Genomic DNA, 19,947 nt, shown 5'->3' with positions numbered 1-19,947 from the left:
CCTCCTTTCTCCCCCTACCGTCTAGAAGTTATAGTGGGTTTGCAGCCGTAGCGTTGGAGGTGGGACCCAGCACAATCCCCACACGCGCCAACAGTCTACAAAGACCCGCCCCATTCCTTCATTCCTCCCCACTTCTCTCGTTTCTTTTCTCCCTCTCCCTCCCTTTTTTCCTACTTCATTTTTCGTATGATAGTTTTGCCGCCAATTGCATTCCCAGCATGTCGTGTGGAGCCACTTCCATAACTAGGAAAATTACTAGGGTGTCAATGGATCTGATTTACCCGGGCCCAACCCAAACCAAACTCTATAGAATCCAGGTATGGTGACAAGTAAGAAAACCCGATTACGCTTCAAGTTCATAACTGTAGGTCCATTAATACATGGGCTTGGGTATAGTTTGTTAAATTTTATACCAGAGCCTCACTTGACCTGACTTTCGATTAAGATCCATAATTTTTAATATAAAAATGATAAAAAATATTATTTTATCAGGTATAATCAGAGACTGATTTATGTAGTTCATATCGGATCTTAGTATAGTTTCTCTTATAGTAGACCTGATTAAACCTGGGTTTAACCCCATACCATATCCTAAAATCCGGTCCAAGTCTGTTTCTACCTAAGTCCAAACCAAACCTGACATGTTGACACCCCTAAAAGTTGACTGGCCTCCTATTATTCCTTGTCCCTCCGCCACCTATGATTAGGTTCAGCTTTGACCTTGGGGCAAAGAATGCCACTTATAGGCTTTTAGCTTGTGATTTGTGACATCTACATTCACAAGTTGCAGCCTCACGAGTTTAACCGAGCTTATTCACCACCAGTATTTTCAACTGTTTTTTAATAATTTTACAATGTTAAAAAAATAATATTTGTTATTGTTTACTAACACATGTAGTAAAAAGTTAACGAATTCAAGGAATTTTAAGAAAATGATTCATTTGATAGCATTGGTTGAAACTTTACACAAGCCCTTTTATTTATTTTACTTATAACTCAAATAAATTGGATTTGCTACGCCTGTTGTACCTATGGGCCTTGTCTCGTATCGTGTATTTTTACACTCAGTAAAATTTGGTTAAGTTTGGGAGGAAAATCGTTTCATTCTCAATTTTAAGTTGATGATTTTGAGTCTATGCTTAACCCAGGTCTCGTTTTAAATGCCTAAACGAATTAATCGGAACATGATAAAAAAATTTATTTTTTACTTTAAATTCGAGTTATTTTCAGGTCAAATTCAGAATTTGATATTCGTGTTATATGGCATTGTATGTGTCTCATAATTCTGAGCGTAACGACATTTTACTTTTCTGAATTCGAGTTTTGGTTGGGCCGAAAATCATATTTTTTCAAGAATTTAGTAGTTTGTTGTTCTGAATTCGGATTTGAATTGAAATATATTTGAGGGATTTGATCAAAATTAATATGAATTTGGACTCTATTCAAGACCCATATTAATCTGAATTTGATCCAACTCAAGACCCATTTGATTTTTTTGGATATATTTGGATCTTGATCTAGATCCAAATCCTTGCCCAACGATTTTTCCAACTTTAAATTCATAAAAAACCTTTAAATTTGAGGTTTATTAATGTTAAAAAAACTCCCAAGTTAATTTGATAAATTTTGAAAGCTTCTAGAAATTTATTTATTATTTAATATTAATTAATTGATTATTGTAATTCTAAAAAATTAATTTGACAATTGTTTATGACTCTAAGTAGATCCCTTAAACCCATATAAAATCATTTTAGAAGTGTTCTAGTTCAATAATATAATTTTTTGAAGCTTTTAGGTATTTATTTATTAATAAATAAATAAATAATTTTAATTAACTCTATGATTTATTTTTTGAGAGTTTAGGACTCTTTATATGGTCCTTGTTGATGCCTTGGAAGCTTTAACAATTTTTTTTTAAATATTCAAATTTAAAAAGTCAACACTCAGAGTTTCAAAATTTTTGAAACCCTAAGAAAGAAGAGAGTTTCAACTGAGGTTACACTCTCTTCTCCAGCCCATCTAGAGCTCTATAAATAGATCAAAAAAAAATGAAAGAAGGAGAAAAAGAAGGAAAAAATAGAGAAAGAAAAAAAAATAGAGGAAAAATGAGAAAAAAAAAGAGAGGAAGAAGAAGAATGTCACCTTCTTCGATCATCCATCATTTTCTACCATTGATCTTACTTCTTTTTAGATCTACAATAAAGGTATGGGTTTCTCTATTGTTTTGAATGAAGGAAATGGTATGGATTTGTATTTCATGCAATGTTTTAGTGGAAATCCATATGGATATATTAAATATAAATATTTACTCTAAGATCCATGGCTAAGATATATGTATTTTCGGCCTTTTCATAATTTAAATCGGGTATATATATATATGTGTGTGTGTGTGTGTGATGAACTGTTGATCTAATGCATTAGCACTTTAAAATGGTTTATGATCAAGTTTAACCCCATGATTAAATTGAAAATCATGTTTTTGGACTTATAAGAATATTGCATTTAGATTCACGTTCAAGTTACTCCTTGTGATCATTTGGAATCTTGAATGCAAAATCTAAATAATCATGTTCTTGATGGTGGGTCTGCTGCTATTGATTGGGGTTTTGGCATTTATTGTGCATGGTTGAGCTTGAAGCCCTAATTGCATGATTATTGGCCACATAAATCTACTATGTATACATGTTGGCATTTATTTTCTTCACATAAAAGTTTTCACTCATGTCAATGCCTTGATACAATGCTGATGCAACATAAAAAAAACAAGAGTAATAATTGTAGTTTTGATTAGGGCCTCAGCCGACTGGTTTGGTTGCACTGAAGAGGAGCCCCAGTGGATTGTCAGTCGACTCAGTGCTGATTTTAACAAAAAAAAATAATATACCCTTTTCAAATGTGTTTGGTGAACTGGATGTTTGACCAACCAAACCATGTTCGGCTGGCATGTATTGCGAGGCTCCACTAGGTTAGGTTGGGGTCTCGTCAGACCAGACCTGGTTTGGGGTAGGCACTCGACAGCCCAGTCGAGTGGCTTGGTTGGGCACAACTATATGTTTTAAAAAAAATAGTTTTTAAACTATTGAGCCCCAACCGACCTACAGTCGGTTGAGTTGTGGGCAGTCAGCCCCAGTCGATTGGGTCGATTGCGTTGGGAAACTAACCCAGCCGATTGGGTCATCTAGGTCATGTATATTAAAAAAAATGTGGGTGCTAGATTTTTGTTAAAAAAAAAGATGTTGTGCATTTTTAAATTTCCAGATTTCACCCGTTGTTAATGCTTCGGCTATGCGCATGCTAGAAAGTGATTTCGCATGCTTATGATTGATTAATTTTGCGTGATTAATATTTAAATGCAATGTTATTTACATGTGTATCTTGTGAGCATCTACAAATCTTGATGTTTAGATTATGTTGTATATGTATATTTGCCTAAGGACCCTCATGTTTTAAGTGAAGGGATTCATAAATGAAAGCTTGCATGTGACATGAACATGTGAACTAAAGAATGCATTTGACATGAATACATGTATTAAATAAAATCATGCATTTAACATGAATATGTGAATCAAATAAAAGCATTTGACATAAACATGTGAACTAAAACATGCATTTGACATGAATACATGTATTAAATAAATTCATGCATTTGACATGAATATGTGAATCAAATAAATGCATGTAATGTATATGAAGTTGTGAACATATGCACATGCATACTATTGTTTTATGCACATCCTTAAATGACATATATAAATGTGCATTGTGAAGCATTCAAAAGTAATGCATTGGGGGTATGATATTCATAAATTTTTGCATATGAATGCATCGATGATCGAAGTGAATCATTGTGGGCCTCGAGCTTTGGTTTGCTCATTTATTTATTATAAATACATCACCCAAAATCATATTAATGTTGTTGCACTGTATTGCACTATTCTATGTCTTTTCGTGGGCGGTGGTCCCGTGATGGTCCTCACAGAAGAATAGAGTTGGTGCCTTTGTCTGCATGTTGAATTACAAATTAAAGAATTGATTATTAATAAATAAATAAAGATAAAATAATAATATAATATACGTTCTGAGTTCTCTTGTCGTTATAATCAGAACCTTAGAGTTTTGGTTTTGGGGGACTACAATGATACAAAAACTCCGTATGCATTATTGATTACCCTTGGACCCGATATTGAGGTTATTTTTTCTAGCCATAATTTTATGGAGAATCAATCAATTTACCCAAGGGTGGTGCGTAGGCACAACTGTTGTTTTGGTATACAAAAAATATGTCACTATTGATGTAGAAGTCCTTAGTGTCCAACATTAAATGTGAATGTCTAATGTTCTGAAGGTGATTCGGTCAAGGGCTAAGTTTGAAACCTAGTAATAAAATGCAACTTATGTGCTAAGTTACCCTGAGAATCCCATTTGACCTCAAAAATTTTTACCCGTGTTATGTATTCGCAGGTAAAAGTAATAAAAAGATAAACTTAAATTGTGTGCATTCTAATATGGGTATGCATATAATAAGAGAACTTAATGCAAGATAATAAAGTATTCATGCATGTGCAAAAACATTATGCATTAGATCATGTATATTTACTTATTTTCTTAATTGTGATATATTGGTGAATGCATGATATTTGTTTTTTAATATATATTATATGTATTTATTGCTTAAATTATGATCCCTGATATTTATTAATTGTTTCATCATGCTTAATAATTGTTCCCTATGGTATGAATAGTAAATTGAGTTATGAATTTGTTATAATTGCATCTCTTTAAAATATTGCATTGATCTTATTTATCTTTTTTTTTACTTATTTATTTCATTAAGGAGATTCATATACAAAATTCCTCAGATTTCTGACACCCTTAGTTTTGTGATTTTCGCAGTCTTAGGAGATCAGTGACGTGACTCGCTTTTGGGAGAACTACGAGTGCTACACGTTTGCTAGACAACTTCACAGATGAACAACGTGACTTTACTTTCATTTTTTTTGTTTTACATTTAAATTGTTCATGCACTTCGATTCATATTATGCAATTGTCTCGAGACTATTCTTGCTTATTTAATAAAATTTGGTTTGTTATGGTGTGGATGATAAATATAAGTTTTTTGATGGTTTGTTTGGTTATCCAATTGTGAGTAAAACTATAAGGACCCCGAGTCTTTGAGATTAATTTCACATTTGATTTAAAAAAAAAATCTGTATTTTTAAGATGTATGAGCTAGGATCATTATAGAGAGGTGTAAAACTCTCAAGCTAAGACTTTTTTTTTTTCATTTTTTTTAAAGGTAAGCTAGGGTTAGGCAGACTCCTACTAGTTATACAACCATACCCAAGGGTTTTGAACCTAAGCTGAAACCCTTGATTGCATGGTCTATATTCGGCCTTGCTTGTGCAAGAGAGTGCACCTGGAGCTTGAGCAAGCCATTTATTTCATGCAATTTTCACAAGAAAATGCTGAACTGACATCCTTTATCTTTTCATTGTGAAACAAATGTCAAATCATTATTAGTTAGGGAGAATAATATGAATCCTTGAGAGCAAGGGGTAAGCATAAGGAGTTTTATGGTGTCAGGATAGTGACTGTGAGTATGACAGGTAAGCAAATGCAACTAGGTTTCTGATCTTGAAGGTGTTTTTTTTTTGGTGTAAATATAAAAAAAAAATCATTTAAATCTAAAGCATTGGAAAGCATATTTTGAGAATAATTTGGCGTCAGGTTTATGTTTGACGCATTCTTTCTAAAACTTCATTCCCATATTCTTTGTTCATGCCAAAACTACCCTGCAGCAAGACAAGACCAAAGTTCATTTTTGGATTACTATTTGGGTCAACCGATCGACTAAAAGCTTGACGACAGGCTGTCAATGGATCAGATCTCTATGGGTATCGGACAAGTCCCCAACCTGGATTTCCGGGTATGGAAACAAAAATAGTGACCAGAGTACTGTTTAGTGCCGCCCATTCGTACGAACCCAAAAGAGAGTGCTCAAGCTTGGTTCTATTTCTTGTGTAGAGCCGAGTTTGAGCTCATGAAAAGATTGAGCTAAAAGAGCTGAGCAAAGCGAGCTCATTTACAAAAAAAATAATAAAAAATATCTAAAAGTTGAAGACGATATATTTTGAGCCCTGAAACTATTAAACCAAGCTCAAACTAGTTTATTTACAAAATAAATAATTGTTTTAAACTCGTAAGGAGTGGGATTTGAATTATGAACTTATTTTTTTGCAGGCTAAACACTTCAAACATCTTCTTTCTATGATATAAAATATATTTATTATTTATAAATGAGCTTCTAAGAGCCAAGTCCAGACAAAACATTGGTTGTTCATGCTCGAGCTTGTCGAGCCTAATTCACGAGTTCGAACGAGATCTTTACCAGCCCAACATGAGCCGAGCCACAAGGGGCTCATCTCATTTCCCAGCCCTAGTGAACCCATGTTGGAAATAGCAAGGAAGCGTGTTCAGTTCAGTAGCATTGACAAACAAAAGCACATATTTCACCTGAATTTTGTTTTACATGATGGTAAAATCATGTGCCAGCTAGGGATGGCAGTGGACCGGGGGAAAGCGGGGGGCCCGCCCCGCCTCGCCGCGTTTGGACTGAGGATGAAGGGTATGAAACGGGGATGGAGGTGGGGACGAAGGTTAAAATTCATCCCCGTTCGGGGATGGAGGCAGGGATGGACTTACACTTTTCCCCGCCCCACCCCATCCCAGTCATTCTAAAGGATGTCAATAGACTACGGTGAAATGGGCCCTGTCCCGCCTCATCCCCGTTTGAACCAGGGATGGAGGACATGAAACGGGGATGAAGGCGGGGGTGGAGGTTAAAATCCATCCCGGTGAGGGGATGGAGGTTCTAATCTTGAGACGGGGCGGGGGTGGAGACCCTGTCCCCCGCCCCTGTCCATTGCCATAGCTTTCATACGTTAGTCTGGTGAAGAGGGAGGAAGTTAGAGTAACCCACAAACAAACAAAAGCTAATCCTTGCATTTAATAATGAGTAATCGTTGATAGTGAGACCGAAAGTCGTGCAAAAAGTATCTCTGGCATTTATTAAACAAACCACCCTTTTCCAAGGGAGGGAAGTGCGAGCCCACTTTCATGTCACATTTGTGTTTAAACTTTAAAGAAAAAAAAACTCTTTGATTGTTTTCTCAAGAAATTGACACGTTATTTCACCGTTAAAAAGGGACCATTTTCATAAAAAAGAATAAAGGTCTGTTCATCAAAAGTAACGACGCAAATGCATCCCAATAAGGCAGGTAGGTGAACAACAATCCACAAATTTTGGGTTCAGGTTTAAATTATATGGGTCAAGAAAATGAAAGATCATATCCAACTTTTATGGTTTAAGTAAATGTCTAAATTATGGATTTTCATTTCAAAATACTTGGTAAAGTCGGGTTGAGTCGAATATCTGACCAAATATAATAGTTCAAACCTAAACCAAATATGTTTCATCGGGCTTTGGATTGACCCAATTAGTATTAAGGTTTGTGCTTTATACCATAATCGCAAATAGCGTTGATAAACGATTTCATATTCTTAATCAGTGGATATGATACAGGGATGGATTCGATTGAATGGCCGACCACTTGCAATTTCTGTAACATTCTCTTGACCTTTACAAACTTTAAGCATATTCATGCTGACGATCCATTCATTTAGCGGACAGGAATAAGAACTGTCATTTTTGGCGAAAAGAGTTAAGTGGTTATTGACAAGTCTGGGCAATCAACCAGATACTAAGATATGTTCCGCCTTGTTTGTTTGGTAAGAAACTTGCTTTGAATCTAATTCTTACGCAAAAAATGTTTTTTTTTCTTTTTGAAGTTTTCATGTATTCCAAGATGTTCCTTTTTAAATTCCACCGAAAAAATAAAAAGATTGAAATTCATATTTGCACACCAAGACATTCAAGTCAAACATTTAAAACTAGCTGGGACTTGCCAGAGGGTGCGATGCCCATGAGGTACCAACCTTGAGCTTGGAGTTGGAGCTCGTTGTAAACCATGTTTTGGAGAACTTGGACCTGTTTGGGAATTGGTTGCTGAGAATTGATTTGTGGATGTTTGGAAAGTGATAGCTGGGATTGGAGTTTATGCATTTGGAAAAGGAAGTGAGACCCCCTCGTTTTTCTGTGTATTAAATCCAAGATTTAACGATTACCACTTTTCCAGATGCAAATATTCCCTCCGCCTGCCAGTTTCCAACCGGAGCCTAATTCCCCATATTCCCTTACTATCCTCGGCTTGGATTCATGATCTTGAGAGAAGAACTTCTGATGCTTCTGAACCCTACAGTTCATTGTCCTTCCAGTGTATATGATTCAAGTTAGAAGAAATAGTCTAGATTTATTTTCTGGTTCATCGTCTAACACTATACACGTGATTAGTAACAAAGGTCCATCTAATGATCATTCTCTATCTTTGTTTCAGAATGGATCGAACCTGAGCTTTACACACACACACACACACACACAGAGAGAGAGAGAGAGAGAGAGAGAGAGAGAGAGAGAGAGAGAGAGAGAGATCTTACCTCCCTTGAATCTTTGATCCTGATAACTCTCCCCATATGAGGTGCTTTGAGATCAAAATTCTCATTAAATATAATAAAAGAAGCATAAATTAATACATACATCAGTTACAAGAGGTGAGCTCATCTTCATCCTTGCTCCTGTGTGATAAAGAAGAGTACGAGGTGCGTGTAGCAGTCTGCGACTTAAACACCTAAACTATCCACCTGGCACTTGCTATTGCACTAATCAAACATGGTGATTTACAAGAAAGGGCGTACCTAGAACGAGCATGATGGCTCACCAAGATCATCGTCCAGCTTGTTGTCTTTATACCTCTTAAGAAGACGGAGCTGCCGTCTCAGGTGTAAAACCTGCAGATCACATTGAACTTGCCTCAAAAAGTCATATTTCACTACTTACTGTTCAAACTTCAAATGAGAGAGAGAGAGAGAGCACCTCCTCTTGAAGAACAGGCGGAAGATTTTCCGAGGAAACCATATCAGAAATTTTCTTATGCAACTCGCCTTCCAAGAGAGCATTCCATGTCTGAGGTGGCAATGCCAGCAGCAAGGCAGTCAATACATCACCACTGGCCGGATAAGTTCTAACACAGTCACTTTGCTTCGAACCACAAGAAGTCTGGTTTTTCACCTGAGCTGTGGGAACCAGCACTTCTACACCTTGCTCGGAGTTGCCTGCAACAACTGTGACAACTGTGCTTGGATCTTCGCCATTAAGCCCGAGGGATTTAACACATGATACTTTGCAGCAGAATGCATTTGCAGATCCCACCCATCCTGTCAATATCTCTGATCCTTGGCAACAAACACTAGCAGCAACTTGTGGCAGGTTCTCATCACTGCCCAGAATGGATAAAGCTTTTCTGCAGCATGGGTTCTCAGTTGATAGCCACTCAGAGACACATTTAAATAGCTCTGTCTCATGCATCCGTTGCAATACCATTTCCTGAAACAAAGGTAAAAACACAACCTTAAGTTGTAGAGAACATTACAAATTTTGCAAAGTCCACGATTCATGGACACTGATATTATCATATTTCCAAACAAATAAAAAACACAAACTTGAGCCCTGGGGAATGTTATGGGGACAACAAATTGTATGATATCAATAATTCTTAAACACCGATCATTATCATTTCCTTCTCATGCACATGAATTGACTAAATTTAGTTGAAATCAGAGCTGACTAAATTTAGTTGAAATCAGAGCTTTGTCCATCCCCAACTATCCCATACTCTGCAATATTTGCAAAACGTTTGCCAAAATTAAAAGCAGGACCATGTTACAAAGACCTTAAGAGCAAGTCTTCCTTTCTCCTCCTTGCTTAATCCTGTTGCCCCTTCTTCTTGCCTTCGAACCTCTGCAACCCACTTGATGAACTCTTCTACATTGGAGGGTAGGAATGTAAAAATGACAGAGAGGGCCTTATGCACTGTATTTATACCCTCAGACTTCAGAAGGCGTGGGACTTCATCAAGCAAGTACCTCGCAATGCCAACCCAGCCATCATGCTTACAGCTCTACACAAAAACATGAAACAAAATCATGCAATGAGCTATGGAAAGACATAACAGTCCTAATATCTTTCATGAAATTGCTCACACAAAAATGAATTGCAAAAATGAAACTGAATCACCAGTTAAACATAACACAAGTCAGTTGCCCAGGTAAGCCTCAGCAATATCCACAACATGACCAGAAACGACCAGATACTCTGGTGTCTATCAAGTTGTTTGAATGACCTGGGTAAGCCAAAGGCAACCGAATCATCAGCCCCAACAAAGAAAGAAACAAAGCTTCTACAACAAGCTCTAGGATTTCATGCAAGGAGTGGGGAAGTATCATGCTTCGAGCAAGTTAAATGACACAATGACAGTCTGCAATAAAGCTGATCAAGTTGCTGGTGGACTGGAACTGTAATGAAACAAGTGAAATGCGAAAGTATAATGTGCACAAGCACACATATAAAGGGATAATATAAAGGCACCAAGGCACTGAGTCACTACACAATCACAAAGTGCATACAATGGCTACAAAGAACCTAAATGTGAACAAGCACAAGTCCTCAAAGAGGCAACACACAATCCAATAACAAACACATAAAAAAGAACACAAAAACATAAAAAGAATAATCTTTTATTGATGTAGAATGCTTGGAAAAAGCATTGATAAACAAAAGGGGGTTTTAACCCTTTTATATAAGGGTTACAAGAACCAATATAGTCATTGGGATGCCCTAAAAGGCTATAAATATAGCCGTTTGGGAGATCCCAACAACTATATTGGACTTTGTCCAATATACCCTTATATTAGAGGGAAAAGACAAAAGATACAAAAAAAAAACTGTACAAAGAATTATTGCCATTAATGGGCAGTACTTAGTACTTACTACATAGGTGTAAAAAGACTAAATTGCCCCTATAAGGGCAAAAACCTATTACACTAAAAAAGCAGTTTAAAATTATATAACATATACATATACACTCATATACGAATATATACACTCATATCTATATATATCTATATCTATATCTATATCTCTCTCTCTATATATATATAACAATACATTTTAACACTCATGCACAAACTTACGATGATTACCGAAAGTTTGAAAATATAAAAACAAAGGGAAGGATTCAAGTCTTCATTGATAATCTTCATCAAATGCCTTGATTGGCTATCTCCATCCTCATAATGCATCAAAAACAGATTTTTTTTTTCAATCCATACCATCTTTAAGAACCTGCTGACAGAACAAAACAAAGGTTCCAACTGCATAAAGAAAAATATTCTAAACAAATAGTTATTAAAAAAATTATTTTAACCCAATAGTTAAAAAATAGTTATAGGATATATGTATATAGTTTCAAAACAAATATATATTTTGAACAAGAATAACTTATATATATATATATATATATATATATATATATATAAAGAGAGGATCAAAACATAGAGGTACTATAAACTAAACAATTTTTAAAAGCGAGTTAGATATGCAACTTAAGCAATAATTTTTAAAATTTTAGAAACATTAGCAACAATTTAAGCAAGGTACAATAGCCATTAAGATAAACACAAGGAATATACTTCAAAATCAATTTTTAAGAATTTCTTGTTTAGACAATCATATAAAAGCAACATATTTTTCAATGAAACATAAATTTAGAACATAGTAGAATTTTAATCCCTAAAGTCCAAAAGACAAGCACATATTAGACATAAAATAAACAATTTTACAATAATGTCCCAAAGGCTTAGGTAAACATTTCAAATAAAGATACAACTCATCAAACACCCAACAACATGTATATTAAATGTAAGAACCCAAAGGAGCTCATAATAAAAGGAAAATAAATTAAATTCATACAAAAATGCAAGATAACCAACATGGAACAAATCCAAATATCCTCAATATATATATCCAACATGTAATTAAAGTATACTTATAATGCATGTAATACCATGTAATAAAACAAAGATGTTCTCACAACCCAATAGGGTTCATGCACAAGAGGCGCAACCGTCACTTCACACACAACCTAAATATGGGTTTAAGCACAAAAAAATACCAAGGGCCAAGAGAGCACACATAATGTTATTAATGTGAGAATGCATGTAAATTTTTCAAGGAATAACCGTTTTCTATACAAGGACAAACGATTAGCGAAAAAGATTAGAAAATACATGAAGAGATTTTATAAATCCCACATACAACAAATCATAACAAGAGAAATGATATTTGCAAATCTCAATAATAGTTTGCTCACGACAAGCAATTACCTCTTTAACCTCCAACTCAACATCCTAAAATCTACAATACAATCACAATGGTGAGCAAGTACAGAAACACAATAATAGGAATTTATGTAGAAATGAGCCTACCCCCCATACAGTATACATCAATCATGTAATTTTTGAAGAGTAGGAACAAGAAAACACAAACAGGTAATCACAAGTTATATTGTTCTACAGGTATACAAAATAAATTATTATATCTCAGAATTCTTATATTTTATTTCATTCATCCAAAATCCTCGTGTGACTTTCCCCTACCTCGAGATGTTGTGTAGTTGCGTGCGCCTACGAGTGTAGATGATACGGGGGTCGGGCCGTAGAGCACGAACGAGACCCGTTGCAGAATCTGCCAAGAGTGAAAATATTCAATTATGTTAAATAGCGTGACGGGGGCATGGGTAGGATCCCTACCTAACGAGTGAGCCTAGGCAGCAGAGGTATCGCCCCTGCTGGCCTGCCAAAAGAACCGAGGATGGTAGGGGCTCGACCCCCGCTGATCCACATGCGCAGGTTTAGGCGGCAGGGGACCCCCCTACCAAATTGCAACCTCGAAAGGGGCAAACCCCTACCCAAACTCAAACGAAAGGCAAGGCAAGGGATGAAAGGAAAGGGGAGGGTGCAACAGGGGGTTTCCGACTTCTTGTCGGCCCTACGACGAGGATAATAGGAAGGAGAGGGAGTGACAAGGGTTTTCTGATTCCCTGTCGACCCTCTATCGAAGGTTCCAAGACAGGGGAAAGGGGGAGGGCCCGACAGAGGTTGTCGAACCTCTGTCGGTCCTCTGACATGCACAAGGACAAGGGGAGAGCCGAGCAGAGGTTGTCGGACCTCTGTCGGTCCTCCGACAAGCACAGGGAAAAGGGGAGGGTCAAGCAGAGGCTGCCGGACCTCTGTCGGTCCTCCGACAAGCACAGGGGAAAAGGAGAGGGTCGAGCAGAGGTTGTCAGACCTCTGTCGATCCTTCGACAAGCACAGGGGAAAAGAGGAGGGCCAGGCAGAGGCTACCGGACCTCTGTTGGTCCTCTGGCAAGCACAGAGGAAAAGGGGAAGGCCAGGCAGAGGCTGTCGAACCTCTGTCGGTCCTCCGGCAAGCACGGAGGAGAGGGGGAAGGCCCGACAGAGGTTACTGAACCTCTACTGGTCCTCCGACAAATATAGAGAGGGAGAGAGGGCATCGAAGGGGGGTCGCCGACCCTCTGACAATAAAGAGAAAGAGGGAAGGCACGACAGGAGCTATCGGGCTCTCGTCGGCCTTCTGGCAGACTCCTGGGAGGAGGGAAGGGTGCGACAGGGTCCATCGGTTCCCTGTCGGCCTTTCGACGCACACAGGGAGGGTACGGTAGAGGCCGACGGCCACCCGCCAGCCCTCCGACCAACAACGAAAAAAGGAGGGGAGGGCTCGACAGAGGCTGCCGGCCCTCCAATGAACACAAGGGGAAGGGAAAACAGCAGGGGGGAGAGGCACGACAGGGGGGCCGACGACCTCCTGTCGGCCTTCCAGCAACAGAGGAAGAAGGAGAAGAGAATAAGGGGGAAAGGGCGTACCTGGGAGAGGATCGGCAGCGACCGGCGTCGTCGGGCTGTCGCGCGCAGGGTACGAGAGCGGAAGAGAGGCAACTCGAGAGGGAGGGGAGGAGAGAAGAGAGGCGTGTCCACCCTCCCCTCTTGCGATGCTCTTAAAGAGCTCGGGGAGGGGGGGGATCTTTGGGGAAACCCTCAAGGGTTTCCCTTATCCGGTCGAGAGGGTGGAGTGGCACGGGCGGGGTGCGGCGCACAGAGGAGAGGGTTTTGTTTTAAAACCCTCACCCTGCGTCGGGTTTTAAAACCCTAACAAGAACCGAGCCCAGGTCGGGTCCAGACCCGACCCGGGTCCGTTTTTTTTTAAACGCGGGTTTTACATTATCTTCGCATGAGATATTCTCCATTCTTTCCATTTCTTCTCGTAAGAGGCAAGAGCCTTGATTTTCTCTTCTTCCGATAGAGGAACCTCTTTATCTCTTTATCTCCCTCATTTTTAGTAAGAGATAGCTTAGGTTCCGAATCAAAACCATCCACAATCCCCCATAGGCCTTTTCCCCATATATGGTGCTTCATGATTGAAGCCCATGTTACATAGTTCGTATCGCTTAATTTCATAGGCATGATGGTGACTTTATCATTGTCATCCATCGATTACAAGGAGAGAAAAAAAATAGGGATAGAAGAGAAGTGAGAAAAAAGAAAGAGATACAATACAACAAGATGTGAAATCTTCCCCAATGAAGTGAAGAAACACTTCTCTTCAAGTGGCGAACACTTTTGCAAACAAGCACGAAAACCAAGGCAGCTATCCTTCAAGATCTAATACTTTCGCAGCTTTGATACCATGAAATGAGATGACGATCTTCCAAACACGAACTGAGATTCGCAATAGATGATGTCTTAACAAGACATTTAGGCATAACCCTTGAGAAGGGTATAAAAGGAAACAAACAAAAAGAAATAAAATATTCCTTTTATCGAACAATAGAAAGGCAATGCTTAAGAAGCATTGAACTATTTTTACAAGAGGGATTGCAGCCCTATATATACACAGCAGGAGAGAAGGAGGGAGGAGAGGACTCAATAGAGTCGTTGGACACAGTCCAACGGCTCTAAATAGAGCCGTTAGACTAGAGTCCAACGACTCTATTGCTAGTCAAGTCTGGACAGGACTTGACTAGCAATTGTCAGTCTAGTTCAAACTGAACTAGATGACAGAAAAACAAAAAAACAAAAAAGTTACAGAAAAAGAAAAATATATTTCTATATATAATAATATTATAATATTATTATATATATATATATATATATTTACAATTTTACATTTCAACAATATTTAATCTCAATTATAAATGTTATTTATTTAATTAATTATATAAATTTGTGTGTATTTGTGTGGAAAACAGAGTGGAAATAGATATCCATACATGTTAGGACATTATATTTTGTTGTTAATCCTGTTATGCTATGTACTTTTTTTCAAAGCTATATAATTTGTTTCTAAGTTATATAATTAGTTTCTCAATTATATAATTAGTTTCTCGGTTACATAATTAGTTTTTTAGTTACTTTTTTATAGTTTTTTTTAATCCTGTTATGCTGTATAGTTTTTTTCACAGCTATATAATTTGTTTCTAAGTTATATAATTATTTTCTCAGTTATATAATCAGTTTCTCAGTTATATAATCAGTTTCTTAATTACTTTTACATATTAATCTCATATTTTTTAGAATTTATTTGAGACTTTCTATTTCTTATTGGTTGTTGCTTTATCAATAAATCCTTTTTTTATTTATTTGTATTTTTAAATATTTTTTTATAATTTTTTTAAGTTTCCAAAAAAATTTTTGAGGCTTACGCTTTGCGCCTCGAGGCTTACTTCTCGCCTCAGTTTTTGGTGGAACGCCTCGCTACGCCTCAACGCTTTTCACAACATTGATCAGGTGTGAAGATAATGGCATTTATGCTTTTCCTTTTTCGTGTAGATGATCATTATCAATCCAAGGAAGTAACGTTCATGCACATTTTGTACTAGAGCTTTGGAACCTGTGGTCTTTTAGACTGTTTTGTACACACTGCTAAATCTTCCTTAAGGTCCACTATAGCCTTTTTCCAAACTTTCACACACAAACATGCAGTACACTTGCATGCACACGTAGATACAGACACACAGACACATGCACAATTCTTGTACTAGTGAGATCTTGTGTAGTGAAGGAACATTACATTAATACAAAGAACCTTTTGCTTGCAGGCTCTAATCCAGGCAAATTTTGAACCCCAATATTTTGGGCTTGCCAGACTCCTGCATGCTGATGACTCCTGAAGTTCCCTGGCAAGGTGGAAGCTTCCATGTGTGGCTAATACAGTAGTCTGACTAATTTTGCATGCCATTCTATCCATGATGATACACGAGAGCTTCGGAGCAAACTAATTTCAAGTCGAATCAACATCATATTCATAAACTTGCCAAATAGACATAACCCATGTTTTTAAAGTATTGTCCACCACTGGGAAAATGCACATAGTGGCATCAACTTTTTTACAATCAGTTTAGTATTCCAGTTCAAAACAGATGGAACCATAGTATGCTGCAACATGGAACCATAGTACAGTGCAACATGATTCATTTAATACCTAAAACAGATGTCATGCTTTGAATATCCTACCAACATTTGCTACAACAAGGGTGTGTGATCTAGAAAAGATTCCTATCATTTTGCTTGTGTATGTGAATGAATGAATGAATGAAATGGAAGTCTTTTTATTAGGAATTTACTTCGATCACTAATACACTATTGTTTCTGCTACATCAGGAGAATATTCCACAGTCGAGTATAAGTTGCATATGATATGGTGACTAACTAAGAGTCATCTACTTTTCCAATAATTCTGCATATATAGTTGTTATCTTTATACAAAGGATTTGAAAGACTATCCACTTATGCACAATCTATATTTCCAAGTTGTGCATCATAGCACAAAACAGAAAAAAATCCTCTCGGGACTTGAAAATTACTGTAGTATTAAGCCTGTCTTAATAAGGCACTGACATGCATGCCTTGAACATGTCAAGTAATTTGGTACAAAGCAGCAAAGATAAAATGGTTATGAGACAGGTACCACTCACAGGAGACTGTTCAAGTCACAGTCCAATGAGTTCCAGAGAGTGAAATTTGATCAGAAGTGACCTGGTGAATAATGTCTTGGAAGAGCCATTCATTTTAATCAAAGCAGTGAACTTAGATTGAAAATACATGCATATATATTAGATTATTAACCACACACAAGTCCTATATAAGCCTAATGAATATAAATGCTTCTGGAATCATTACCAGCGTATACAGCAAAGATGGCGCATTCTGAAGCTTGGAAACTAACATGAACCTGAAAAGTTACAAATACTTGTAAGCCAACATAGCTTAAACATTACTAGCTTTCTTGCAAAAGCTCAAAACTTTAATCAAAAGTGGCTTTCGAATGTTGTTCAAAATCCAACTTATTTTCATTATTCCATATATCTGGACAGAGGGTAACATGATCAAATGCATACCCCCTACGATATCCAGTTGCTTCATCAATAGTGTCCATGGCCTCCCAAAGAAGCGGAAGTGGAACCCAATGTGGAGGGTACTTAAAGCGAGCAACATCCAGAATGAGTGCCATATCTTTTCCAGAGTGATATCCACCTATAGGTGAAAAATGGCCAGTTCCTGTCTGCAAACCAATTAATAACAATCTTGACATGCTTGAGTCTCCCAAATCACAAAATTCATAGTAATTTTAGGAAAAATTTGAAGCAGTGAAAAGCCAGTAACCATTAATTAAATGCAAAATACATCTACACTAGCTACAGACAAAGTGCAAGAGCATGTTATGTAATGCAGTATACCATCTTCAGCAAAAAAAAAGTCAATTTCTGCTAAACCTAACAGTCCATACTCCATAGCCAACATATTCCATTTGTTATCCAGCACGCTCAAATCACACGAACTACCAAAACCAATACAGAAAATTTCTACATGATACGCATCAGATTAAATTTATAAATATATGGTTGAGTAAAGGTTTACTGGAAACAAGCAGTTAGAAACAGCTGCTAAATCTGTTTGGGATTGCATCACTAGATGCTCTGAGAAACAAGTCTCTTAGCAAGATGTTCCTGACTGCATTTCAGAAAACATAAAATTACAAAGAAGCCAGTCATAAGAGGCCACATGATAAACTGCACACCATCAATCCATGCCAAGAAACATGAGTGAGTTCCAACAACAAGTTCCAAAGGATAGAAATCAGTTCTTGTCCATTGCTAGTTAGACAAACTTTCCTCTCTCATAATCTCGACCTCGTGGAGAGATGCATCGCTATCGATCTTTTAGATGACTTTGCAAACTTTTGGTGCCCAAAAAGGCTTCAGAATCTTTGGATACCTTGCAGACGAACAGATCATAGCCATTGATTCTAAGATCATAGGTTTTGATCAACTAATAGACTTAAAATACAAAGTACTTACATGATGCCCCATACAACAACGGATCAAAAAATCGGATCAATTTAGATCCAATTAGTTCAAAACCCATGTGTACCTGATTGTTTTAGAAAATATATAATTTTTAATAAAATGAAATAACTTTTGAAAAAAAAAAAACAAATTTATCCTTGATGACTTAAAAAAGCATACAAATTCCCAAATATTCATCCCCGTGGCTTCTACTGCTACAATATAGCACAAGTACTAAACTGTTAAGAATCACAAAAATACGAACTCATTGTAGTTAAATGGTAAAGGGAACAGATAAAGGAAGCAACCTGCTGAAAAGCACCCCGGTGATATGAAGATATCAGGTGGCACTCCTCCGAGGAAGCACAATCGATAAGGTGCTTCCGAAAATCACTGATCGAGGTCTGGTTCGTGCGGAACGCCTCGACTTTGGCTCCCGCGCACCGAGCCAAACACGTAACTTTCCCGAACGATATTCCTTCGGCCTTAACCTTCTCCAGAGGCTCGCAGCAATCCAACATGGACTCGTCGAACCACCTCCAAGGCCCTGAATCCTCACCAAAAGCACTACCGTTGCAGCACTCACATCCGCCGATAAAGATGCAAATCCCTCAGAAACGCGAAAAAGAGCTGAGAAACAATCTCAAGAGAGACAAAAATTCTGAGGCTCACCTTTCCATTTTCTGCCGGGATCGATCCCGAGGGCATTGAGGACCACAGCAAGGCTCGCGAGACCGCAGTAGGCGGGCTCGGACTGCGTCTGAAAGTAAGATATCAGCTTGAAAAACCCTTCCATTGTTCCATTCACTAGGGCTTCAGAGAAGAGTTGCTGGAGAGATTCGAAGCCAGAATTCGCATAGTATTAACCACAGATCGAAACAAAAGAAGAAAAATATAATGAAGACGATGATAACGGCGATGACGAACTGAACTAGGGTTTCGAATTCCACTATAGCGAGCAATGCCCAATGAAATAGAATGAGCGTGTCTGGTTGTCGACGATTGAGTACACGTAAAGAAAAAACACGATTCTATAGAGAAGATCCAAAAAGAAAGATCGAGGAGAGAAGAAGGAGATCTCGGGAGCGTACCTTCCCTTCGGAAGAGGCAAACTCGATGGCTGGCGGAGAAGGGAGGACGCGCCTGTACAGACCCGCCATCGCCATCCTTCTCTTCTCTCTTTTCCTTTCTTCCTTTCCCTTCTCTTTCACGTCTCGATTTTATAGTAGTTCTGCCGCCGTGGAGAAACAAGTGGGTTCCAGAAGATTATTGACAAAAGTTAAAAACGCAAAAATATCGGAGGAAAAAACTCGCGATAATTTAATCTTTTAATCTTGCGTTTTTTTAGGAAAATATCGGTAATAAAAAATAAATTAAAAATATAAAAAAATATTTTTTTACAAGGAAATACAAAATAAAAATTATTAAAAAATAAAAAAAGTTCGGTTTTTTACTATAAATATTTGATAAAAATATAAATTTTGCGTTTAAAACGGTTTCTTGACTGATCTTAAACAAACGATTTCTTGACGAATAAATAAAAACAAACGGTTTCTTGACGAAAACCTCGCGA

The 19,947-nt window shown here is 37.5% G+C and overlaps 1 protein-coding gene across 2 annotated transcripts; it reads right to left on the bottom strand.

The window, feature by feature from the left end:
* Positions 1 to 8,573: 8,573 nt before the first annotated feature.
* Positions 8,574 to 19,584, bottom strand: LOC149813978 (glutathione gamma-glutamylcysteinyltransferase 1-like). 2 transcript variants are annotated; one of them, XM_089991270.1, is made up of 8 exons: positions 19,466 to 19,584; positions 19,047 to 19,203; positions 18,683 to 18,921; positions 17,427 to 17,590; positions 17,209 to 17,260; positions 9,846 to 10,073; positions 8,990 to 9,499; positions 8,574 to 8,904 (listed from the first exon to the last, which is right to left on the bottom strand). In XM_089991270.1, exons 1-8 carry the CDS (start codon positions 19,538 to 19,540, stop codon positions 8,812 to 8,814), a joined length of 1,518 nt encoding a protein of 505 aa, XP_089847396.1. In that variant the 5' UTR covers positions 19,541 to 19,584; the 3' UTR covers positions 8,574 to 8,811. The 2 variants fall into 2 exon arrangements, with proteins under 2 accessions (XP_089847396.1, XP_089847397.1); XM_089991271.1 differs by lacking the exons at positions 17,209 to 17,260; positions 17,427 to 17,590 and having other exon boundaries at positions 19,466 to 19,563.
* Positions 19,585 to 19,947: the final 363 nt, after the last annotated feature.

Source organism: Nuphar pumila, chromosome 16, assembly GCF_984573655.1.
Source record: "Nuphar pumila chromosome 16, dmNupPumi1.hap1.1, whole genome shotgun sequence".
Classification (NCBI taxonomy): Eukaryota; Viridiplantae; Streptophyta; class Magnoliopsida; order Nymphaeales; family Nymphaeaceae; genus Nuphar; species Nuphar pumila.
The sequence above is the reverse complement of the archived record's forward strand: the minus strand, read 5'-3'. Positions and strand labels throughout refer to the sequence as shown.